Genomic DNA, 24,957 nt, shown 5'->3' on the forward strand with positions numbered 1-24,957 from the left:
CTCGCCCATAAAAAAAAAACAACAAATGGGGAAAATTGGGCCTGTTAGCTATTTCCCAAATTGACCCCTGATTATGGAAACCGTGGGGCGGAATAGGTTTGTTTATCATTTCCCGAGTTCACCCCCCTCCCTCGCCAGAATAAAACCAAAAATAATCGATTTCAAAATTCAACAGAAGAGGCAGAATGGGTTCGCAAGCAATTTCCCGAATTGATTCCCCCCCTGCCCCTCCCTCTCGCTCAATGAGAAAATGATGGGGCAAAACGGGTTTGTTTATCGTTTTCCGACTTGACATCCCTCCTCTCGCTCATTCAGAAAATAAATAACAAATGGGGCGAAATGGGTCTGTGAGCTATTTCCCGCTTGACTCTCCCCCCCCTCCCCCCGCCACCCACAATAATGTATTGCGAAATTCGCCAAATGCGGCAAAATGGGTTAGTGCTAATATTCCAAATCAACCCCCCCCCAAATCTATCTAATATTCATAAGTGAAATAGAATAAAAATTATGCCTGCGACTGCTAACAGTTTACCGCCGACTCGATAATTTAACACTGGCGCCATCTCGCGGCATTCTCCCATCTGAACTTCTTTACCACACAGCACACCATCAATAATTTCTCCTAATTATACAAAATAACCTATTAATGGGTATTAATTGGGACCAACTGTTTGTCTATCAGCATTTAAATAATTTTTTGATTATATTCCAATCATTTTTGGCCCATTTTTCGCCTTAAAATGACATCCATGCTACATCCATGCTACATCCATGCTACAACATGGATGTACCATGGAAGCTCAATCGCCAGGGATGATTGTTTCCAACAAATAAAAAATGATTTCCCGGGATTTGCATTTTTTATATCGCTGAATATCGTTGAAAGTAGGTACTAGAAAATTCAACAAAAAATTTACCGCATTTGGAATTTATCAATCTACTTCCCCCGGCTGTTTGACTGTTATACCAATAAAATAAAATAAATAGAATAAATCTTTCTTACTGAGCAAAAAGTGGGAGCTCGAGAATTCCACAAATTCAATAACAATCCCCAGACAAAGCTCTAATAATTCAAATAATCTTTTATTGATTATTTTCAGAGTTAACCAACCTTGCGACATGATTTAACCGACATCGGGGTATAAAGTTCTGCATTATGCATGAAAAACCCCGCGTACATACATTTTTTTTCTTCCTCAGACATAATTGTATTCGATATTACCCGAGGGACATCCGAGCTCTACCCATGGTAACAACGGGTCCGCGTCAACTACACTCCCCTAGTTCATAAATTAGGAGTCAAAAGGTATTCACTCCGATTTTCTTGAGTGGATATTTTTTCACCATTTTTCGAGCGTTAGAAACTTTTTATTGAAAGATTATCGGACAAAAATCTCAAGCCAGACCGACATGGTGTCGAAATAGTATATTTTGATACATTAATTTTTTTTTTTATTAAAGAAAGGAATTTACATAGCGTTTCACATCTTTGTGACATCATAGGAAATGATGAAACCGGCATTATTCTCATATGAATAACCAGAAAATTTTTACTAAAAAATGGCAGGTCCAGACCGGGGTTTGAACCCGGGACCTTCCGATTATGCATCACATGCTTCCAATTCGCGATCGCAACGTAGATGTGGGAGCCACCAAGTGGTCTCTAAACTAACTACTCTTGGACGGTAACCAATGAGATCCCTCGGAGGGAACCAATGATGGGGCTCAATCAATGAGATCACTGGATTCTATTTGATCTCATTGGTTGCCGCCCAACAGTAGTTAGTGGAGAGACCACTTGATGGCCCCCACATCTACGTTGCGTTCGCGAATCCCACGAGTGGAAAATTCCCATTTCACATGTGTTGAACAATATTTTTTGATAGTGATGTTATGTTCAACGAGTGACTGAACTGTGCTTTTCTCGTTTACAAGTAAACGAAAAGACATCTCGCTTACTTTCCGTTTACGAGTAATTCAAACAATTAAAATATTAGTAACAAATGGAACTCCGGAGTGGAATGGTCCGGATTGAAAAAAATTTGGGAATTCGGTAAAAGGATAGATGGATTCGTAACGTATAACACTCAGGATTAATATATACATCGAATTAGATTTATTCACAGCACACGTAACTTGGTTTACACTTTACACCATGAGAGCTGGAACGAGAGTGTGCTCTCGCGACAACGGTATTAATCATCCGATCAAGGATGTCCGAATTATTACGAATCGTCGCGAGGTGTTGTGGTAAGATATTCGGTTGCTAAGCCAAGTCCGAACACAATACATTGAAATGATCTGAAATAAATATATAAGTAGCTTCGCTACAAAAAATACTGACAAATTCTGAATCAGCGATTCAAAAAACATGAAGACACGATCAGCTTCAGCATACAGACTATGACGAGGTATTTTTCAGTTTTCCCTCCAAAATAAATTTATCACCTTCCTTTGACGACGTAAGCTTACGTGGTAAGCTGTAGTGCTCAAGCTTGAACCAAGATGGAGGTGCGTGTGTCCCTGCGGGTTCCCGGGGCGCTGTTTTCCCTCCAACACTGGAATGAAGGAGAAAAGCTGTTGGGTCTGTCAGACACGCAGAGAGGTGAGTATTGTTTATATGAAATGTTAAAGCGGTTTATTGAAGTTGATGTGAAATGCAGGTTTAATTTAAAGGGGTGTTAAGGGGAAATTTGAAAGTCTTTGGTTCGTGAAAACACTTATTGAGTGACTCTTGAGACATCATGGGATACCTAAGAAAGTAAGAAAAATTTGTGACCCAAACCATTTTACCCTGTGCGTCAAGCCAAAACGTAATTTTTTGTTTTTGCTTCCGAATGGAAGCTTTATAATCGTTCAAATTCAAGTTTTGGATTTTTTGTGTTATATCGACCCAGTATGATCCACAAAGTCCGAATATGCTATAAATTCCACTGAAATTGCCGAATTTTCTGAAAATTTCGAGAAATCTGGAGAGACTTCTCTGAATTTTCCCCTAGATCGGCATTAATCATTACTTTAGTAATATTATAAGAAGTTGCACCTTACAATAATTTAGTTTTACTTATCTTCATTGATATATGAAAAATAATATAATAATTGGGAATTTAAATTTCTCAATTAATGGTTGATAAAATAATTCGGAATTTGAATATTTAAATTAATGGTCAGTTTAATAATAAAAAAATTGGTGAGTAATATTAATCATTGACTTATTCCAAATTTAACTGTAATTAAAAATTATGATTATGCCGATGTCTGAATTTTCCAGTTTTTTTATGAATTTTCCCGGAGTAATAAAACTGAAATTTATAGTTTCCAAGAATTCTTCCATGAAATTATGAATCTTCAATGACAAAATTCCTAGAACTTTCAGTGGAAACGTTACTTGTTAGAAATTTTCAAGACTCTTGCCGGAAATTTCAGTGGAAAATTTTTAACAACGTATGATGAATGAACTCGTACCATTATGATTTTTTTACAATTAGGATAGAGGAAAACAATGGGGCGAATTAGATCGGTAGAGAAACATGACAAATTTTGTTTTCATTCTGAAAAATGGAAAACGGAAAAATTTTAATGACATTTCAATTCATGATAGTACTATGGCATGAAACAACAGAAGAAGAGTAAAATAAAAATTCTAAAAAAAATTAGAATTCATTTCGAAGCAAATTCCTAATTCATTAGCAATAATAACTGTACGTGTTTACAAAAAAAATGCAATTGTTCACTTGTTTTTACATCTAGGATATCCGTCCGGTCTCGACTTCATGGGCCACAATTCAAAAAAATTGGCTCAGTTTTCCGGCAACAGCCGAAAGGAAGTCAAAAATTCCAGTTTACGTGAATTTTCAAGTGAAAATGACTATTCAGTAATTTTCCCGGAATAATAAAACTGAAATTTCAATTCCCACGAATTCTTCCATGAAATTATGAATTTTCAATGACAAAATTCCTTGAAATTTCAGTGGAAATGTCACTTGTTGGAAATTTCCAAGACTCTTGCCGGAAATTTCAGTGGAAAATTTTTAATAGTGTATGATGAATGAACTCGTGTCATTATGAATTTTTCGAAAGTTTCGAAAATGACGAATTTTGTTTTCGTTCTGAACCCCCGACAATGGCGCCATGACATAAGAACCTAAAAGACAGATTGAATAAAAAATCCATTGAGTTTATTATGGCAGCGTTCGATAATAAACGAAATGGTGCCCAAGGGAAAAAAAATTACAATAAAAAATCTTCCTTTTGCCTTCAAAGAAGAATGATTGAATAGAATCTTTCTTCCGTGTGCAATTGAATGTTGGTATTTTTCTCCATAACAAGAAATTGTACGAGTTTCGCCATTTCCCCTCTCAGTTATTCTCCATCTATATTTAATTTTAAAAAAAGTTGAATTCTGCACTGAGAAGAGCTTGATATTTTCTTTTTATGACCTCACCCACACCGTTGAATCAGGGGTGAAAGCCCAAAGAAATGGAAGAAAGCGGCAAAAGGCGGGCGAGGGGAGGATAAGCTGCTTACCTGCCGCAATTAAAATGTTTCTTTAAATACCCGATTAGAATTGTTCCATTGTCCCATCGAATTCATTCAGTGAACGTTTTTCCACCTCCGTTTGACAATGCAAATTGTTTTTTTCTGAAACTCATGTATTCAATCACCTAAAATAAAAAAGCTTTGTTTTGAGACTTATGATGTTAGATTGAAAATTTCAAAAGTTTCTACTCAAAAGAATTCCACTTAAGGGTATCCAAATACTTTGGCTATTTTTTTTTCAGTGAACTGCTTTTCTACTTTTGTAGTCGAACATCAGAGCTTTCATTTAAGCCCCATTTTAACCTCAAGTTTCCGGACATTTTACAATGATTTTGTTCTTTAAACTTTGCAGCTCTAAATTTAAATCTCGATACTGAACCGTTAGAAAACATTTTAAAAAGCGGAAAAAATTTGAACGTTTACTTTTGAAGGAAGATTACTTAAATAATTTAAAAATTGCAATTTTTGAAAATTAGGAGCATTTTTATAAATCATTTATATGTATAATTTATATAATTTATAAACAATCAATTTTCAAATTTATTCATATTCAGAATTTTACCAGAAATCGATTTTATGCCGAAAAAAATTGTTTCCGAAACTTTAAACAATTTCAATTATTTACTTATAAACAACGAATCTTAAAAAAAATAATAGTTCCGTGCAAAATGTAATGCATGAAATGAAGTAATGAAATGTCCCCACCTGAGAATTTAAGTGTTAAATTAAGACCTTCCAAAGTTTGAACTTGAGATTTTTGCAACTCTCAACTGATCGCTTTCAGACCTCAAATTAAGATTTTTGAAAATTCAGTACCGAAACGGTAAAACGGTTCAAATCGATTCACCCCGTATCTTAGTTTTCGAGGCATATCTCCGAATCTAAGAGAGATAACGAAATTTCTATAATGATCTTTTTTGCATGGCGAATTAAGGGCTACAAAAAAGGTTATGATAAAAAATTTGCTATCTCCCTCAGATTTTGGGATATTCATTGAAATCTGGCCAATAGTTAAAATCGACTTAAACCGTTTTACCGTTCTGCCACTGAATTCTATTTCAAGTCCTTTGAAATCATGAAATAAGGCATTATTTTTTCGGGTGTTGAATACAAATTACAAAATCATTTATTACATTTTTTATGATCATTTCTTTTCATTACACAGTAAAAAAAAATCGGTGTTACTGTCTCTAGTGTGAGGAGTTAAATATTCCGGTGTTAAAATTAACTCCTTCGCCTGGAATCAAATTTTAGTACGGAGTCAGTTTTATTTTTCACACCGAAAAACGGTGTGGACTCATTTTCACTCCGTTTCTTGTGGCCTCAGAGTAAAAATTGTCTCTGGATTTTTTACTGTATATGGCGTTTTCAAAAAAATTAATTCCCTCAGTTTAATTGACTATTCGATCATATATCATATTGTAAATAGGCAATGATTTATCCCCAGAGTTTTGAACTTCTACATTTGCAAAAACCAATTTGCCGCAGCATTAGCCTTACGTTTCGTTGTCTCCTTTCTGTTCCAGTTGAACTAGTGGTTCACGAGAATGTAAAATACACGTTGTGGAGTTTGGTATGATGTTAAAGTAAGTCGTACCTTTTTCTTTCCCTCCTTTTTTTCATTGTGAAGAGGGCATATGTGGTTAGTATCCGAAATTCTGCTGACGATCACCGAGGGAATGGTATTGCCGTGTATGGGACGTTTGTATCCCCCCTCTAAGGGCCATTGAAAAGCTCCCTGAGGAGATTTCTTCGCTTCTTAAACTCCTCGAGAGTCTGAGATTACCGTCGGGTTTTGTGCACGTACAACAGATTTTTTCCGATGAGTAATTGAAACTGATTTTTTTTTTGTCTGTCGGACGAAGAAAAAATGTCTGATCATTTTTTTAAAGAACAACACAGGAAAAAAAGAAAATAAACTCTAAACGCATAAAACAAAACTTGAGAATTGCGTAAATAATCAGGGCGACTAAAGTTACTGTATTGAACTATATCATCAGATTTTTCCGTGAAGCACTTAATTTAATAGCGAAATGATGAAAAATAATCATTTCATCACGTCATAACTTATGAATTGAGGGCATTCAAATATTCACGCATGACAAATTTAATAGAAAAACCTAGCAAATTCGCTAGACAATTCCATTTGATTTTTTACGGACAAAAATAATTGTAATTGAAATAAACAAAAAGTAATTTGGAAAAAATGTTTTCGCTATGAGGGAGAACCGAGAACTCCAATCAGTTCACGGAATTGATTTGTGACGACACGGGTGGTCAACCAGCAATTTATTTTTTGTTTGTAAAATTTGTTTATTTTCATTTTTAAATGAAAATCAAGACCTTCTTCAAAGGCAAAATTGTTAAAAATTAGCTTCTCGGAGACTTCTCTCATTCATGAGAATCGGTAAAGAAAATACTCCAAACCTTTTCCAATTCTAATACCATTTGTCATCTCCGACGGTCATAACTCCACGACAACGGGTTGAGTCGAGAAGAGGAGATCTTGAGAAAAATCTCTTGGGACCAAACAACATCCAGACCATCCCGTTCAAGCCATCGGAAAGGAGGATTGGACGATGGCGTCCCTCTACGAAGCCCGTGCTTTTCAAATGGGAGCAGAAGATGTCGTCAACCGAGGATCCATTGCCATCAATCAGCGAACAACTATGGTCCAGGGTACCCTGACGCGAGGAACGACCGGAGGGGGAAGCTCCCCCTCGTCTGACGAGCAAAACCTACAGGAAGTCAGCGAGGAATACTCGAATGTGAATAATATTCTAACGTTGGGGATAATTCACGACATTTAATCTAAAATAATTTTAAAATATCGAGAATATTGATTTATATCCATTTAGAAGTTTTTGAGAAATAATTTTCATGTAAATTAGTTACGTGGAATATTCTAGCGTTTAATACTTCTGTTAGAACTTCGATATCCAATCAAATTCAGTGTCATGAATTTGGGGGGAGGTTCCTCCCCCAAAACAAGATCAAGCAGGCATATCTGTTGAACCGGCCCAAGCTTGAGTAGAGACGTCTCCTAGCCAGCGCGAGATGTAGTCGCAAAATAGTACTATCCGCCAGATTGGCATTTATTTTGTTTATTTTGAGTTAAATTTATTATTTTTTATTGTGGAGGTTGCTGTCTATCCTGGAGCAGGTGGTTTCTCACAAATCGATAGGTGGCCAGAGCCGAATAGTTATTAAATTTGAGTAAAATTGTAAAATTGTAGCCTTTGTCTTGGCTATTCTTGAGAAAGCGTCCAAGATGGCATTTTTTCTAATTTTTCATTATATTTTCTTGAGTTGAGGCAGTTGTGATCAACTCCTCTTATATTTTTTCGATTTTTGATGATTCGATATTTTATTGATATTTTATTATAATTTTGAGAATAATGAGGAATTATAACCCTTATTCAACTTTCCTGTAAATTTCATAATTTTTCTTTGTGTGAAATTATATTTGATTATTCTTGTTAAATTGTGTGTTCTCATTGTGTGAGTGTGGAAGGTAAAATTGCAGGCTGGGAGTATCGTCCTCCTTCCCCCTTGCAACAAGTAGGGTCTACTCTGATACCTGAGCTACCAGCCCTTGTAATTCTGTTAAAATTGTTGAAAATTCTAAATCGAGAGGAGTCGATGCACTCTCAAAAACTAATCCATCGACTGGCGTCCAACATATTTAAAATTTCAATTAAAAATAATTCTATTCTTTATCCTAAATTTTTCCCCGAACGTCACGGATTAAATTCCTCAGTTATTTTTGATAAGAAACAAAGATTTTCAATTAATATGCGATAACGATTTTATTATAATTTGTGTTACATAAGATACTGGTAACATTGATTATCCTTAATAAATACACCATAATTATCACTTTACACAATGCGCAAAAAACCGCATTAATTGAATATCAATTAACGACTAGAATCGAATCTCCAGACTCAGAATTTATTTTTAATGATTTAATTCAACGTTTTAAGTCAATACTCATGAAGCAGTGCGAAAGACTTGAGATCGTAACTTGCGTTTTTCTTGATTATCATAATTATTTACAATGGAGTAATTAATATCTACAGAATATTTTAATGGCGATTACGAGTAATTCGAGAAGACTAGAAGAGAACTAGAGATTTAATCGAGAAATCTCATAGAAAAATTTCTTTTTCATTCCGGAATTTTATTAATGAGTTGCGGAATCAAGTTCTGGGGTTTTTCATTAATTAGTAGACGCGGGGGGACTGTGAACTTGTCCGTAAAACATTCCCCTGGGTCTACATGCTGAACAGTCTGGCGTTGCTCGATCTGTTGGCTCTCCACCTGTCGAGAACAATGAAAAAAAATATTACAAACGAAATTTGTGTGGGTTTATATTATTCAGATTCTTAAAGTTTCTGTTATGGAGGAGGAATGGGGTCTATAAGGTTTAAGGTGTTTCGTGGAAAAAGTAAAAATAATGAAAAAACAATTGAAAAATTCATGGGAGAAATGTCTGAGTTGGCTGCGACATTGAAAATTTTTGCACATTTTTTCCAGATCTCAGTCTCAAAAAAAAATAATGAAATTTGGATGTTTTTGTAATTTCTCCAGCTATAACCTCCGAGGTTACCTCACTCTCAATTAGGAAAATTTCCATAGCACCCAAAAAAATAATGAACTATTGTGGGAAAACTAGTGGGAGATGAGTTAAATTTTTCTTGAGAATACGAATAAGTTTCAGAATTTTTCCAGATTTCATAAGAAAGTTATTTGAACAAGTGATTCGGAAAATTCTGAGTTTCGGGGTAATTACGCCTTCACGCGCAGGTGTGTGTTCGAATATCAGTGAGCATAATGGGAAAGGCATGGGTTGGACCACGGAACTGAGAGAGAGAAAACACTCGACAGGTTTACCAACTCGAGACGCATTTTAATATTATTTCAATAATTAGAAAAACATCTAATAAAAATTGGTTGACACCCATAGGTGACGAGAAAAATATCAATCAATCTAATAAATAAAATGAATATTTAAAAAATGTTCAAATGCACACTTAAATAGTTACTTGAAAATTGGAAAATTTCGTGCTCATCGATTGAATTAAGGCTCCAGAACGAAACACCTTAAGGATATCCAAGTACTTTGGCTATTTTTTCTCCAGTGAAATGCTTTTTCACTTTTGCACTCGAACAACAGAGCTTATATCGAACATTTGAGCCTCATTTTACCCTAAGTTTCTGGACATTTTGCAATGATTTTATTATTTGAACTTTAATTTTTTTTCCGTTTCACTTAACTGAAGTAAGTTCACACTACTTTAAATGCACTTTAGATTTAAAGTTTTTCAAGCATCAAATTTTAAGATCAGGTTGTGAGAGAAAAATTTGTTCTTCTTTTCATCTAAATTACGTTTTGCAATTCATTGTTTTTTCCCAAACATTGCGTTTCTCTCTATATAATAAAAAAATAAGAGGGAAAATTCAGGGGAGCCAAAAATTCAGGCGACGCTCAATATAAGGGGCAGGAATGAGGGTCAGGGACAAGGGTCAGGTATAAGGGTCAGACATAAGGGTCAAGAACAAGGGTCAGAGACACGGGTCAGATATAAGGGCCAGGGTCAAGGGTTATTGGGATATAAGGGTCATAAATGTCATGTGAGGTTCATAAGCGTTATGGGGATAGTAAGGGTCTCTTGGGACCCTTACTATCAAAGGGTCAAAACAAGGTTCACGCTAAGGGTCAAAAGGGTTATAAGGGTCAAAATAATGGTCACAATAAAAAAAGTAGTGTTGCCTAACGCTAAAAAATTTTCAGTGTTCATGAGGGTCACGAGGGTCACAAGGGTCATGGGGTTGCTAAGGGTCATAAGGGTCATAGGGTTGCTAAGGGTCATAATGGGTATGGGGATATAAGGGTCATAAATGTCATGGGGATGTAAGGTTCATGAGTTATGGGGATAACAAGGGTCACGCTAAGGGTCATAAGGGTTATAAGGGTCAAAATAATGGTCACAAATAGTAACCCTTAGGGTCATAGGGTTCAAAATAAAAAAGTAGTGTTGCCTAATGCAAAAAAAATTTCAGGGTTCATAAGGGTCACGAGGTTCACAAGGGTCATGGGGTTGCTAAGGGTAGTAAGAGTCATGGGGTTGCTAAGGGCTATAAGGGTCACAAGGGTCATGGGATTGCTAAGGGTCATAAGGGTTATAGGGTTGCTAAGGGTCATAAGGGTTATATCTAATATAAATGGAGTTTTAGAATATATATGAATGGATGGAAAATATTGAGTGATTGTGCCTCACTGGACAGGCGTTGGGTGGAGCCTGATCCCCTTCCCTTTAGGGGGGGAAAAATACATGCAGAAACAGAAATTTTGAGTGGTTTGAGCGGATTATTCTATTTGATGGCCAATGAATATATTTCACAACAGAATTTTAACAATGAAAGTATTGAACAAATCCCCATGGTCATACCCGCATAGCCAAACAGGAGGGGGGGGGGGGGGCGAGCGAAGCGAGCGGGGGGGGGGGCGAAGCCCCCCCGGGGTTGATGAGCGAAGCGAGCAGGGGGCGTAGCCCCCTAGTCTCGAAATAAAAAACTAAAATTGTTTAAACTTGCGAAAATTGTTCTTCTCATCATGGAGTTAATTTCTGGGATTATTCTGAAGATAAATTTATTTAATACGAACTTGAAAAATTGTTTCTATGGGATGAAATATTGCAATCGATTATTCGTCCACGGTTATTTAGAGAATATTTATTTTTGAAATGTAGAGGAACGAATAATTGTTGAAAAGGAAAACTGTAATTTTTAATCTGTTTAATTAATAATTGAGCATTTTGTAACTACAGAACAAAACTCTTTTTCATTGAATGTATTCATACCCATTGATTCAATACTCTATTCGCAATCCGGAAATTCTATTCACCGCAAAGACGACTCGTTATTTTCGGCTTAGGTATCGAAGGTGAATGCGAGTGTTGTTGCGGATTTGTGGAAATACATCAGTGGGAAAATATTGAAAACAAACTGATTACATTTTCTTTTTGCAAACAAAATAAACAAGTCGATAACAATTAACAATTCATTTCCGCTCCATTCACGAATTAATTTTAATTTTCCCTGTCTACATAATAATTCTTTTTTTCTATAATAATGAAAAATAGTAAATCCTCAATTCAACAAATTGAAATCATAATTAACAATGAATACTCTTGAAATAATTTTTTTTTGTGAAAGCAACTAATTTAAAAAAGTGAGAAAATCGGTTGATGTTTTTTTATTGAGTGTTGCATTCGAATCTTTCTATTAACCGAACTGAGAAATACAAAAAATCAGCAAATAATTATAGATCGCCATCAATCATTACTTTATTAATATTATGAGAAGTTGCACCTTCAATAATTAAATTTTTTCTTATCATCACTCATTTATTTGAGTTTCTCAATTATTGTTTGATAATATAATTCGGAATTCGAATATTTAAATTGATAGTTAATTTAATAATGAAAAAACGGGTGAGTAATATTAACAATTGACTTACTCAAAATTTAACTGTAATTACAAATTATGATTATGCCAGTGTCTAAAAATAATTCCGAAAATTTTTCATTTCGAAAATTTAAATTAAGAAGTGACAGATTCTCTGAAGTAATGAATAAATTGTTTATTATTTTGTTTTTCAATTTATTTAAAGTCGCATCAACAACGAGGTTCTTCGCGATTTTAGTAAATAATTCGGTACATTTAGTTTGCATTTGGTTTTGGTTACAAATTCATTATATTAGATGGTATATTTTCATTAGCTTGAGTAGCTTCAATATTTTTTCAGCATTTTTTTCCTCATTTAGTATTTCGTCTAGTTCTTTTGTTAGTTTATGCTCCTTCTGATGTTTGGATATTTTGGACAGTTCGTTAGAATGTGTTCCACTGTCATGATTTCTCTGCAGGTTTGGCATGTTGAAGGTTCTTCCTTCGTTAGTAGGAAATTATGTGTTAATTTTGAGTGTTCGATTCTCTGAGTGTCCCGATTTGTTTATTATTTATCGAAGTAAAAAATATCTAATCATTTTCACTGAATTTTCACATTTAGTCAGTAGCAAAAACATCTCATCCAAAACTGTTAAAATCTGTTTTCATTTTCAAATTTACTCGGCAAATGAAACCGCAAATGAAACGCCAAATCCCACCGTATAAGCCTCAGGTATACATCTATGATAGCGTCAAAGAGCTTTAGAGAGACGCGTGCGCTCTACAATGATGTTTAAATCCCGCCCCATTCCTGAGAGCACACGAGTAGACGATCCAGAGGCTTTCCAGTATCTCCCCCTTTCTCGATGGTTACCTCGTTACCACTTTGCTATCAAACACGTGCTGAGCCACACGTCTCCTACCAAGCCAGTAAACACTTTAGTAGCGACTAATTACAAACGATTAGCCTCAATATATTTTAGGGTTGTATCGTTTCACGGAATATTGGGATTATTATTGGGGGTGAAAGCCCAATTAATTTATCAGGGGTGTTCAATCGGAGTATCAATGGGATAATTTCAACGTCACAAATTATTAAAGTCATCCTTCGACATAAATTGTAAATGTACGGTAGCGAATTTTTACATAATTTCTTGCTTTTGATTTCTGAAATTATTTTCAAATTTTTTCATGCCATCTCGTGCGTTACCTTTGAGAATATTTAGATGTCGATAAAATGCGCTTCCGTGCCATGTTTCTGGTGTCTTTGTGCGATGAATCTCAGGTTTTACATCGCGAATATGTGATGATTCCTCTGCCAATTTTTCCGCTTCTCTTTCCTGGAAAAAAACAAGGAAAATAATTTTCCATTTTTGGCGTAATTACACTGTTAGCAATGAATGAAAATTTCATAGACCATTTCGTAGTCCTTTTGAGGAGACTATTGAATTGGATTTAAGATGGAAACAAGTGGGAAGTTGCTTCCATCACAACATAGTCGATATATTTCAGTAGCGAAGCGGTCAAATGGTTTAAGTTGATTTTGGGTATTGGCCAGTTTTCAATGAATATCTGGAAATCTAAGGGAGATAGCAAAATTTTTCTCATAATCTTTTTAATAGCACTCAATTCGCTCTATAAAAAAGGTTATTATGAAAATTTCGCTATCTCCCTTAAATTCGGAAATATTTCTGGAATAGTCAACTGAAGGCTAAATTGACTTAAAGAGTTTGACCACTTCGCTCCTGATTTTTGCTAATAAATTGGCAGTTTACGTTCGAGTGGAATTTCTAGGACGGTTTATTTTAAATTAAATTCAATGATTCATTAATTGAATTGAATTAAAAATTGAATTATTTAACACATTATTCAGTCCATTTAAAAAGCGGATGCATAATGTCAAGAACACTATGTATACAATAACAATGGAAAAATTTTCAAAATGATGTCCATGATTTCCATGATTACTGATTTCATTGATTTCCATTGATTTTCATTGATTTCATTCGTGATTTTCAATGATTTCATGGAATAAAAATAAATGATTTCTATAACTTTGTTCCTCAAAAGAACACGCATTGAATGATGTGCCACATTTTTCAAAAATCAATTTTTTTTCTTTTTTTTTCAAAAAACTTCAACGCAACTATTAATTCATCAAAACTTATTGGTTTATTAAATTCAATACAAATTAACTCAAAACACCTTCTACTAACAAATGAATTGTATATCAACTTTTCAATGAGAACTATTTTAAAAGTTTTTAAAAATTAATTATCACTTTAGAAATATTTTTTGACTTTTTAATAAATGCCTTCGGGGACTTCTCATTCACCCCTGCAATTAAAATACGGAGGCAAAATTGTTTTTCGATATTGTTTTATATCGACATAACTATGAGAAATCATTGGTTGCGGGAATAAAACCTTCAAGTTGTTTGGTAAAACATACCAAGTACACAGAATACTGACCTCTTTGTTGTTTTCTATGTAGGCATATGAATTAGAATATTCTCTGGCTTTCAATGTCTTCCCGACAGAATATGCAAAATTGAGAACTAATGCTAATAAACATGTTGAGTTGGAAAAAGACGTTAATCCACAGTCCACGGGGTAGAATTTATCTTTAGTTTTCATTAATTGCCAATGATTGCCAAATGTTGGAAATCGCGTAATTTTTCATGATTTCCACGTGATTTCGAAACGATTACACTAGCCAGTGGCACCGTGATTTCCAAAGTTACTACACTGTTTGAAAAAAAAATAAAATTTCATGGACAGTTGACTACGAATTTTCAGGACAGTGACACTGAATGCGATTTAGGGGAAAAAATCATGAAATTTCGGGTTTCACTGAAAATTCAGTGAAATTACAGAATTTTAAACCGTATAAAGACGAGAAATCCTTAATTTATTTGAATTTTCAATCTAATATGAATATTCAGTGCCAAATTACAGTGAATTTTCAGTGAAATCTGAAAATTCATGATTTTTTCCCCCTAAATCCCATTTCGTGTCACTGTCCTGAAAATTCAAGAATATATTAACCGGAATTTTTTGGTTTTCTATTCATTTTCAGGGAAAAATGAAACTGAAATTTACAGTTCTCTTTGATTTTTGAAAGAAATTCTGAATTTTCAATGACGAAATTGCTTGGAAGTTCAGTGGTAATTAAACTCGAAAATTTCACAAAAAGTGTACTGGAAATTTCAGACAAAAATTTTTACCAGTGTAGCCGCGTGAGTTTTCCCTCATTTTGACACACTAGAGGCATTCCATGCTATTTCAATAGACCAAACAAAAATCGGACCAAATTTACGCGGTTATATGGAACACGTGCAGTATCGCTGGATGATCATTAGGGGTTAGACCAACGAGAGTCAACTGTGAAATTGAATAAAATATTGTTCACAATATTCATTGAAGAAATTCCCGAAAAAATGTATTCAACAATGAAAAATCCGAAAAAGTATGGGAATGTCAAGATTTTCGGCAAAACTGAAATCTTGCTTTAAAAAAAGTTGCTAACTTGAGCGAAGTACTTGGACATCCTTAAGGGAAATATGACTCGATTACACCCCATCCATTCCGTGGCGATCAATCTACTCAAGTATGCAACAATAGCTTCGGCTTTCATTTCGTAATCCACGCGTTCATTCATTGTGGAAAGTTGAGGAACCCCGCGGGACTCAGGTGACAGTTTATTTAATATCTCCTTTCGATAACAATCGAGTGACGTTAATGACTCAGTAGCCATCGAACTCAGTTGATTATTTAATCCCCATTTTCCATTTCCAGTTCTTTCATTACTCGTATCTAGCAGTTTTTAATTATTTTTTTCACATGCGAAATCCGCAATTTAATTCATTCTCTTCCATTTCAATTCGTCGGATGAGGTCATGCACTCAACTATAATTGAATATCCCACGATTTATACTCATGGCATGGGAGAGAAAAAAATTAATGACAAAAAATAAAGTCACGTGACTGTACATTTTAAAGAATACGGATCAGGAATAAGGATTTTTTTCATGAGAAGTTTTGATTTGATATTGCTTTCATGGAGATGAATTAATGTTTTAGGAATTAATGTTCATTATAAGAATAATGAGAGAATGTGTAAATGAGAATGATGAAAATAAGGAAATGAAAAAATTCAAATTAATGTTTTTTCTGGAACTCGTTAACTCCTGGGATAGTACTTTTTCCACCTGAAAACTGGGTTGCGCGTAAAACTGATGTACGTCGAGAGATACCAATTCGCGATGGTAGTGGCAGTTAAAGCCGATTGTCGTAATTTTCATTCTCGGTGGAAATGAAATATTCATACCTCACGTGTTATAACAGTCACGGCAGTAAAAATAAAATAAAAAACTTCCTATCTAGTTATGATCAAATTCGTGTGTCTTTATGTTAAACAACATTATTTCATCCCGAAAAATAATTTCATGAAAATAAAATCAATTATCTAAAAATATTTTTCATGATTTTACAATTCTAAAACCGTAAAGAAATTCTGCAATAAATTTTGGGGTTATGGAGTGGGGGAAAATATCAAAGATTCCGACACTCCCCTGCATCCTTTGAAAAAAAAATAATGAAATGACAAAAAATTCACGGGTGTCTTGAAATTTCGTCGTTTGGATTTCTTTGCACTTATTATTCATGATTAATCAATTCCAAATAATTTTTATTCCGAAATATTATTTATCCGAATTTTTTAACAAATAAAAATTTTCAAGAGAGATTTGACAACCTCGCATTTTTGTTCGACGCAGTTGGTAGTCATGTGTCCCGATAAAATCCTATACGGTGCTATAGAATCTATAGTATATGCCTTGGCGGAGTTCACACGATGGCCTCCGCCCCACGCACTCTAACCTCTCTCAACGTTGCCACGTTCAGCCATCAGTTTCCTCTGACATAACTAAAATCACGAACTATGCCACACATTTTCAATAATTACAAATAATCCCTGTGGCGACGGCTAATGAAATTGTGGGGATATGTTCCTGAAATATATACGGTTCTATTCGTGAAGCGTTTGGATTTTGATTCCATTGTCGACTATTTTTTTGTGATTTTTGAAAAAGTGTTGCCATAAGACTCTGTGTTGATGATACATTTTTCATATTTTCTCCTCAACAATCTACGTGGCTCAGCGTTTCGGGACTCCGGGAGGATATTTGTAATCACTCAAAGAATATACTCTGAAAATTTCAGCTCTGCAGTCCATTTCCTCCTACTCCCATATACTTACTGCGGACGTTTCTTAAAAAATAGACCAATGAGCAAAAGTAGAAAATCATTTCACTGCAGAAAAAATAGCCAAATTACTAGCATATCCTTAATAAACAAAAATTCCCATTTTTTAATGAAAAAATATTTGTTTATGTCTTCATTCATCTATCTATATATATTCATCCATTTATTTTGAAAAGACGGTGTTATTCATTCATCATTATAATTTCCCAATGAATGAAAAATAAAACATCAATCAATGCATACTAAATGAAATTACAATCCCACCATCATGACTTTTCAATTTAATAATAGTGACACAGTGACATCCGTCCAAATGTAATAAGACCGTTCCGTCTATTTACCCGGGCAAACATTAATTATCCTTCCTAGTCTAATGGCCCAAGTCCGAGGGCCATCACAAAGTACTTGATGATAAAACTTTCATAAAATGGGATTTGAAGTAATTACGTTTTTGTGTGCCGGAAATAGTAGAAGGTCGTGCAAACACCCCCTGTTTCACCCCTTTGTTCAGTGTCTACATTGAATCTACAAGGCCATTGTGATGTAATTCGACACGGTATGAAAAATGTTTTGGACACTGTGTGTAATGCGTTCCAGTCAAAACATGTATCGATTTTTCTTTTGGATGACTCGAGCAGGTGGCGCAGGATGGGGGATACCATATGTCGAGGATGATAATAACATCGCGAAAAATCTCGATTTAAACGCACACTCGAGGGGGACATTTGATTTTACACGCTCGTCATGAGGATAATTAAAGTAGTATAAAGTAGTATAACTTGTGAAGATTAAAATCCGAAATAAATTTTACAAGTTAGTCAATATAAACAGAAACATTCTAATTTAGTTTGTGCTCAATCGGCAGTCTATATAGTATTATTCTACAATTAGCGAATTCTATCTAAATTAATTTATACCATTTTATTTTCTTTCCATTTCCGTCTTCACAATTAGATTAATGTAATTTTATTCATTCTTATTGTTATGATATCGTCGCATTAAAATCAAAGGGGCGTAAGTGCCATTTCTCTGAGATTTTTTTTTTCTTAATACCAAAGGGGCGTATGTTTTTTTTTTCCTTCGAAATGGAGTTTTCTCAACTTATGAAAGGTTTTTTGTGGACAAATTTCTGAAGTGGCAAATGGACGTAAGTCCGACTAGCAAGTACTGAAGGGGCGTATCTCCAGCACATACGCCTCTTTCTTTTTATGCTTTTTGTTTCTTTTCTAGCTCATATTGAGAATGAATAATTCCAAAGGGGCGTAACTCAGGCACATACGTGCCTTTGTTTTTGAAGCAATTATCACAGAGGGGCGTAACTCCAATATATATGTCCCTTCATTTGTTACTGTTCGTTCCTATTGATTCATCAAGTATAAACGGAATCACATGCACTACAGCCCTAATAATAAATAATATTTGATTCTACATTAACCTCCCCTCCCTCCCTCTCATCATGAATGTTCAAATTATTTCCCTTTGATTTTTTGCTTGAATGAAACAATTTCATGAGAAATATCAGTAACTAAACTAAAATTTTCTAAAATTTTCTTCTAAATTTATTCGATTTCATTCATTAATTTATTTCATTTTTTTAATTATGACTGCGAATTTCAGGAAATTATCTGTATGAAATTTCGAGTCGTGACTGCTTTGAACACTTCGGAAGAAAATGAGACCATAAAGGAAGAAGAAAATAGTTAAAGCGTTTTATGTTGATATAACAATATAAAACTCATTATCGCGAGTAGACCTAAGATATAATGAGAGAGAGGCGTATGTGGGACTTACGCCCTTTTCGTTTTATTTCAACATGAAATGTGTCATCCGAAGTGCACAACACATAATGTAAAAAGGGCGTAAGTGTCATTTTTTGAATGAAATGAAACAGGCGTAAGTGTGGAGATACGCCCCTTTCCCGTTGAAATATAGCAATTACGCCTTTTTCCTAGATTTTTTTTTTCCGATTTTTGGTCAGAAATTCCATGAAAAACCGAAAAAACAGGAATTCGAAACATACGCCCCTTTCACTTTTAAAATGGGTTTTTTGGCACTAACGCCCCTTTGATTTTAATGCGACGATATATATTTTTGTTTTTTAATTTCCAAGTTACAACATTGAATGAAGAGGAATTTCACATAAATCACGTGAGAATAGAGATCGACAAATAATTTTGGATAATCATACCTAAAATTTTTCATTTCTTTCGTTTTCTTTAAATTAATCAGCATCAATGATCTGAAAATGTGAACGAATATGAATATCTACATTCCTTTGATCTCATTTCAATGGAACCGAAGAAGAAAATTGTAAAGAGAGGTCGATCATCACCAATCAATACCAATAAAATGAAAAAATCTAATCTGTTTTTTTCTTCTTAAAAAATGAAGAGAGATTAACATTTTTAATTCCTATGATCGTATTCGGTTCACAGAAACAGGAAATACGGGAAATGTAGGGAAGGAAAATCAGAAATAAATTTTAAAAATCGCTTTTTCAATCTTGAAAATTTTAAAACTTTTTTTTTAATAATGAAGAAAAACCAATGTATTTTCTTTCTATTATCTCATTCTGATGGAATAAAGTGAAAAGAGGCAGAGCATCGAGATCAACACTTGATATATTTTTTCGAATAATGAACCAATATCCATAAATTCAATTCTTATCCTCACATTTTCATAGAATACATAAAAAAAAGAAAAGAATTCAAATCAGTGATGGAAAATTTTATCGGATTATTATTATGTAATAATAATTGTTAGAGAATATAACCAAAATGATCAGAAGATCAAAGTCTAATATTATCGGTAATTAGCTAATATAACAACTCCAATTGTTCAGATTTATTGATAGTTAAATATTACAGTTTATATTGTAAGGAATGGGGACATTTAATAAATAAATAACTGTTCGCATCCGTGGACTAGAAACCAAGATAAAAGAATAACGAGAAAGAAAGAGCCGATCGTACATGAAGGAGGTTGAGAGGCAGGAAAAATGCAAATACGCAATAATATATTAGTCTTGAAGTATATCGACATAATATACATTGATGGATCTTTTTTTTTAGGCTTTTTGAATTTATTTTTCCTCGTTACACTCAACGACTCATTTGAAGCTGATTCATACTACTTTAAAGTAGTATAAACAACTTCGATTTTGAAGATTAATATCTGAAATAAATTCCAAACTATAGTTAATACGAATAGAAACGTTCTGATTGAGTTTGTGCTCGATTGACAGTCTAGTATCATTGATAATGATTAATATAGAAGCGCAAAAATAACACAAAGTTTTATGAGAAAATGAATTTTTCGAAATTGGAGAGAAGATTAAAACCTAGAAAAAATCTCGAAAAATTCGAAAAAAATAATGAAAATTTTAAGCCCAATGTGAAAATTAACGTGAGTGTCAAACATTTGTAATATATAATTTATGTTTGTGCGTGCCCGAAATGGCGTGTTATGTGGAAATACTCTAGTCAAACAAGAGAATATTTTTAAAAATAATTGTAGAAAGAATTTAATGTATCAATTTTATACACTCATCAAGATTAGTATTCACGGGCAAAATTATCATTTATAAATAATTTTTTTTTTAGCTTTTTGAATTTATTTTTCCTCGTTACACTCAACGACTTAATTGAAGTTGATTAACACTATTTTAAAGTACTATAAACATAACTTGGATTTTGAAAATGAGAGTCTGAAATAAATTCTAACCGAAAGTTAATATGAATAGGTACATTCTGGTTGAGTTGATGTACAATGGGTAGTCTAGCATTATTCATAATCATTAATCTAGAAGTGCAAAAATAACAGTCTTATGAGATTATGAATTTTCCAAAGTTGGAGAGAAGATTAAAATCTAGAAAAAATCTCGAAAAATTGGAAAAAAATGAAAAAATCTATGCCCTATATGAAAATTATCGTCAGTGGCAATTTTTTGTAATAAATAATTTATGTTTCTGCGTGCCCGACATGACTTATGTCGAAGCAGCTTAGTCAAACAAGAGAATATTTTTAATAATAATTGAAGCGAAAATTTGCTGGATCAATTTCTTACACTCATCAAAGTTAGAATTCATGGAAGAAATTATCAATAATGAATAATTTATTTTTGGCATTTTGAATTTATTTTTTATGTATATTCCGGTAATTGTGGTCTCTTGCATGTGTTAAATTTTAGAATCGTCCTCGTGTACTAGTTACTAATCTTTGAAAACAAAAAAATTTCAATCGCTCCATTACCACATGGTGCAGTGCCTGAAGTTTTTTGATTCTCAAAAATTAATGACACCAGGACGGTTTTAAAATTCAACACATGCAAGGGGTACCGTTACCTCTTAATTCGATGAAAATGGAAAGAAAAAACAAATTCCGTACGACGAAGTGGAGCGAATTTCCCAGCAATTTCATCCGGAAGAAAGTAATCCCTTCGAATCCAAACGGGTTGGAAAAAAAGGAAAGATTGATTGGCAAGAGTTTGTAGAAGTGAATTCGGGGCATGTAGCGGGCATTATGGGAGGACGCAACGGGATCATTATTATCGCCTGTACGTGACGCTCTCAGACATTATCTCTCTCCAAAATTCCGAGAAGAAAGATAAAACTCGGGCAGCAGGGCTGGAGAAAATGATACTATCACAAATTTTTAACTTCCCAATCTCCATTCATTTACACTAGAGAAAATAGTTTATGTCGCGCCGTGCAATAAGTCGAGTTTATCGCACGCTGCGCTTCGCGCAGCCTGCTCAAGACTCGACTTCTGCACGACTTGACATAAAATATTATAGAGCCCTCGGTAATAAATTTCGTTTTCAACGAATGTGTGTACAGACCTCGCCTTCGGCTCGGCCTGTAAACTATACATTCGTTGAAAACGAAATTTGTGCCCTTGTACTCTAATGTACTATTTTACAATGACAAAACACTATCGATGTCAAGGTATTCTTTTAGACATGGTCCTTAGAGTTTTTTGAAAAGTTTGAATTATGATCAGTTTGTTTAAGTGGCGCAATGTAATTTTATGTTCTGTTGATACTTTTAAACTAATGCGTGCTTGTAATTAATTTCCAGAGCCTGAGGAAGATTCAATTTTAATCGAAACGTTGCGATATTTGACCATGAGATGGTGTGGTTTTTGTTGTGTCCAAAATCTCATGATCCGACCACAGAATTGTAACTAACATTTCAAAATAATCCGTCATTTTTTATAAAAAATTGAAACTTCAGGGCATTTTACGCTGGAGAATTGCGTCTGTACGACTCTCATTCCCTGAGTAGTTTTCGGGTGAAAATCTGAATCTAGAGTATAACTCTGGAGATTATACGTTAGAATGAGTCATAAGGCTGGGCTTCACAGACGAAATTTCTCTAGCCATCCTTTGAACCCACTTGGAACATATTTTCCTAGCTGTTCAACCCCCGAAACTAAATTCGACACTCGTTCAAGTGAGACGTTCACAGGATAAAACCGTTTTTCGAAATCTTCAATTTCTGGTATATATAGAGGTTCAAATTCGTTTGCACTCTTGAAAAATTACTCTAGCAATTTCAAATGAAAAATATTGCATTTTTTGACAGCACATGCTCGGAGAGAAATATTCAATAAAAATTACGTATCTTTTCCGTAATTTCGGAGCGAAATGTGATTGTAGGAAATTTTACGCAACTGTCACGTATTTTTTACCTGAATCTCCTGTGAAAAATTACGATACCATCACTTAAATTTTCTGAGTCGATTCCGTAATCGGTGAGCGAACTGTGAGTTCCGTAATTTTTATTGAACATTTCTCCGTGTGGAAGAAACTAATCGTAAATTACGTTTAAAAAGTCGTCTCTGACGTTTTCTGAAACGTATTTTACGTTTTACTAAGTTTCCAAATAAAGCGTCTTTTACGTTTTACTAAGTGTATTTCATGTTTAAGATATCGTAAATTACGATCTTAATAGAAACGTATTTTACGATTTACTTCTGCATAATTTACGGAATAAAACAATATTTTACGCTTAACCCTGCGCACGGTTTAACGTAGCGCGGCTGGGTTAAACTGCGCGCGCTGTTGCCACGTTGGCGCTTACCGCTATGCGCGCATTTCAAGTGTGTCAGTGAATGTAGCAACACTGTCGCTCGAGCAGTCGACAGAGACTCACTCGCACCGCGCGGCGTGGCCCCGATTTTCTATCCGTTTGACTTTTTGGAAAAAAACGGACGATGCCAACGCTTAATAATATATGAATTGAACTGGAAACTCTATTTTTTGTAGAATTTTTAAGCGTCGAGAAACACGCTAAAGATAAAAAAACGAAAATGGGCGGCACCGCGTTCGTTAAGCGAGTGGTCGAAAGTTAAAATAACATTGTTTTCTTCGCCGTTAATTACGGGTAAAGGAACGTACAATGCGGACAAAATCGTTGTAATTTACGAATACCAAGCCATAACTTACGTTTATGCAACTGTAATTTACGACGATTTTGAAGGAAATTAATGCTTCAACTTCAAGCATAAAATACGCTTCAAAGAGCGTAAAAGACGATTTGCTAAACGTAATTTACATTTAGGTTGTTCTGTGTGTACATTAAGTTGAATTAAAATTTACAATATTGAGAATTCAGATGCAGCTATTACTTGAGATTTGATTCAAGTTCACTGTTGAAAAAACAATGGAATTTTATGAATTATTTTGTAGTGATTTTTAGGAGATCGGCATTGAATTTGATTTAGGGTGAAAATAACATGATGTTTCAAATTGTACTAAAAATTCAATCGAATTCTAAATTTTTGCACAACATGAAGACAAAAAGTCCCCAACATACTTGAATTTTATGGAATAACTGAACTGGAATTGATAAGTTTTCATTGATTTTTTCATCAAATTGTGAATTTTGATTGATGACCTAGTAATTTCAGTGAAACTCGCATTTAATGGAAATTTCCAAGCAATTTTGAAGATATCGAGATGGTATTTTATTGCATACCTGCTCCACTTGGATATTCTAAAAAAAACATGTTGAACAATTTTATACTCCACATTTTACTTGAAAATTCCTGAATAAATTCAGCTGAATTTCTCCGATTTCAATTAATTTTCATGGAATAATTGAACAAAAATTTACAGTTTTCATTAATTACTCCATTAAATTGTAAATTTTCAATTAGGATTTTCTGCGAATTTCAGTGGAACTGTTCCTCGATAGAAAATTCTAAAAAATGTAGCGGGCATTTCAGCCAAAATTTCTTAACAATTTACAATAACAAGTTAAAAAAAAATTAAGAATAAATCTTATTGCAGGGCGGCTTTACTTGGTTCTTCTAAAAAAAAAGTGTATTTCAAAAAATGTTCTCCAATGTGTCCTCTCCTCCAACTGGATTTGGCCTTGGGCCATTGAATCACCGCCATATTACCGTTAGAGAAAAGCCCGAAAGTACGATTTTCTCCGCACTTGTGGATGAGCTCCGCGTTCTCCCATTTGTAACTTCATTCACCCGGCAAAGTAGGTAGCGATGCAAGCCACCTCCCCCCACCCACTACCACTTCCATCATCCCCTTCTTCAATTCCCATTTCTCGCTTGCGGACTTTATGTTTCAACTCGCTCTGTTTCGCTTTCAGATATACTAGAAAATGCATCCCTTTGCCATACACATATAACCCCCTCTTTTTTCCGCCCCTCTCACTCTCTCTCTCTCTCTCTCTCTCTC

General features: G+C 34.3%; 1 protein-coding gene across 1 annotated transcript in view; it reads right to left on the reverse strand.

Annotated features, from left to right (window-relative positions):
- Positions 1 to 8,761: 8,761 nt before the first annotated feature.
- The window catches only part of LOC107036234 (SKI family transcriptional corepressor 2), a 34,671-nt gene continuing 18,475 nt past the window's right edge, over positions 8,762 to 24,957 (reverse strand). The window contains exons 4-5 of the mRNA XM_015254032.1: positions 13,202 to 13,331; positions 8,762 to 8,862 (exon numbers count right to left, since the gene is read on the reverse strand). Coding sequence (XP_015109518.1) covers positions 8,762 to 8,862; positions 13,202 to 13,331 — 231 coding nt within the window. The remainder of the gene's footprint in view (positions 8,863 to 13,201; positions 13,332 to 24,957) is intronic.

The sequence above is a fragment of the Diachasma alloeum genome, unplaced genomic scaffold (assembly GCF_001412515.2).
Source record: "Diachasma alloeum isolate Michigan unplaced genomic scaffold, Dall2.0 Dall_scaffold_00207, whole genome shotgun sequence".
Lineage (NCBI taxonomy): Eukaryota > Metazoa > Arthropoda > Insecta > Hymenoptera > Braconidae > Diachasma > Diachasma alloeum.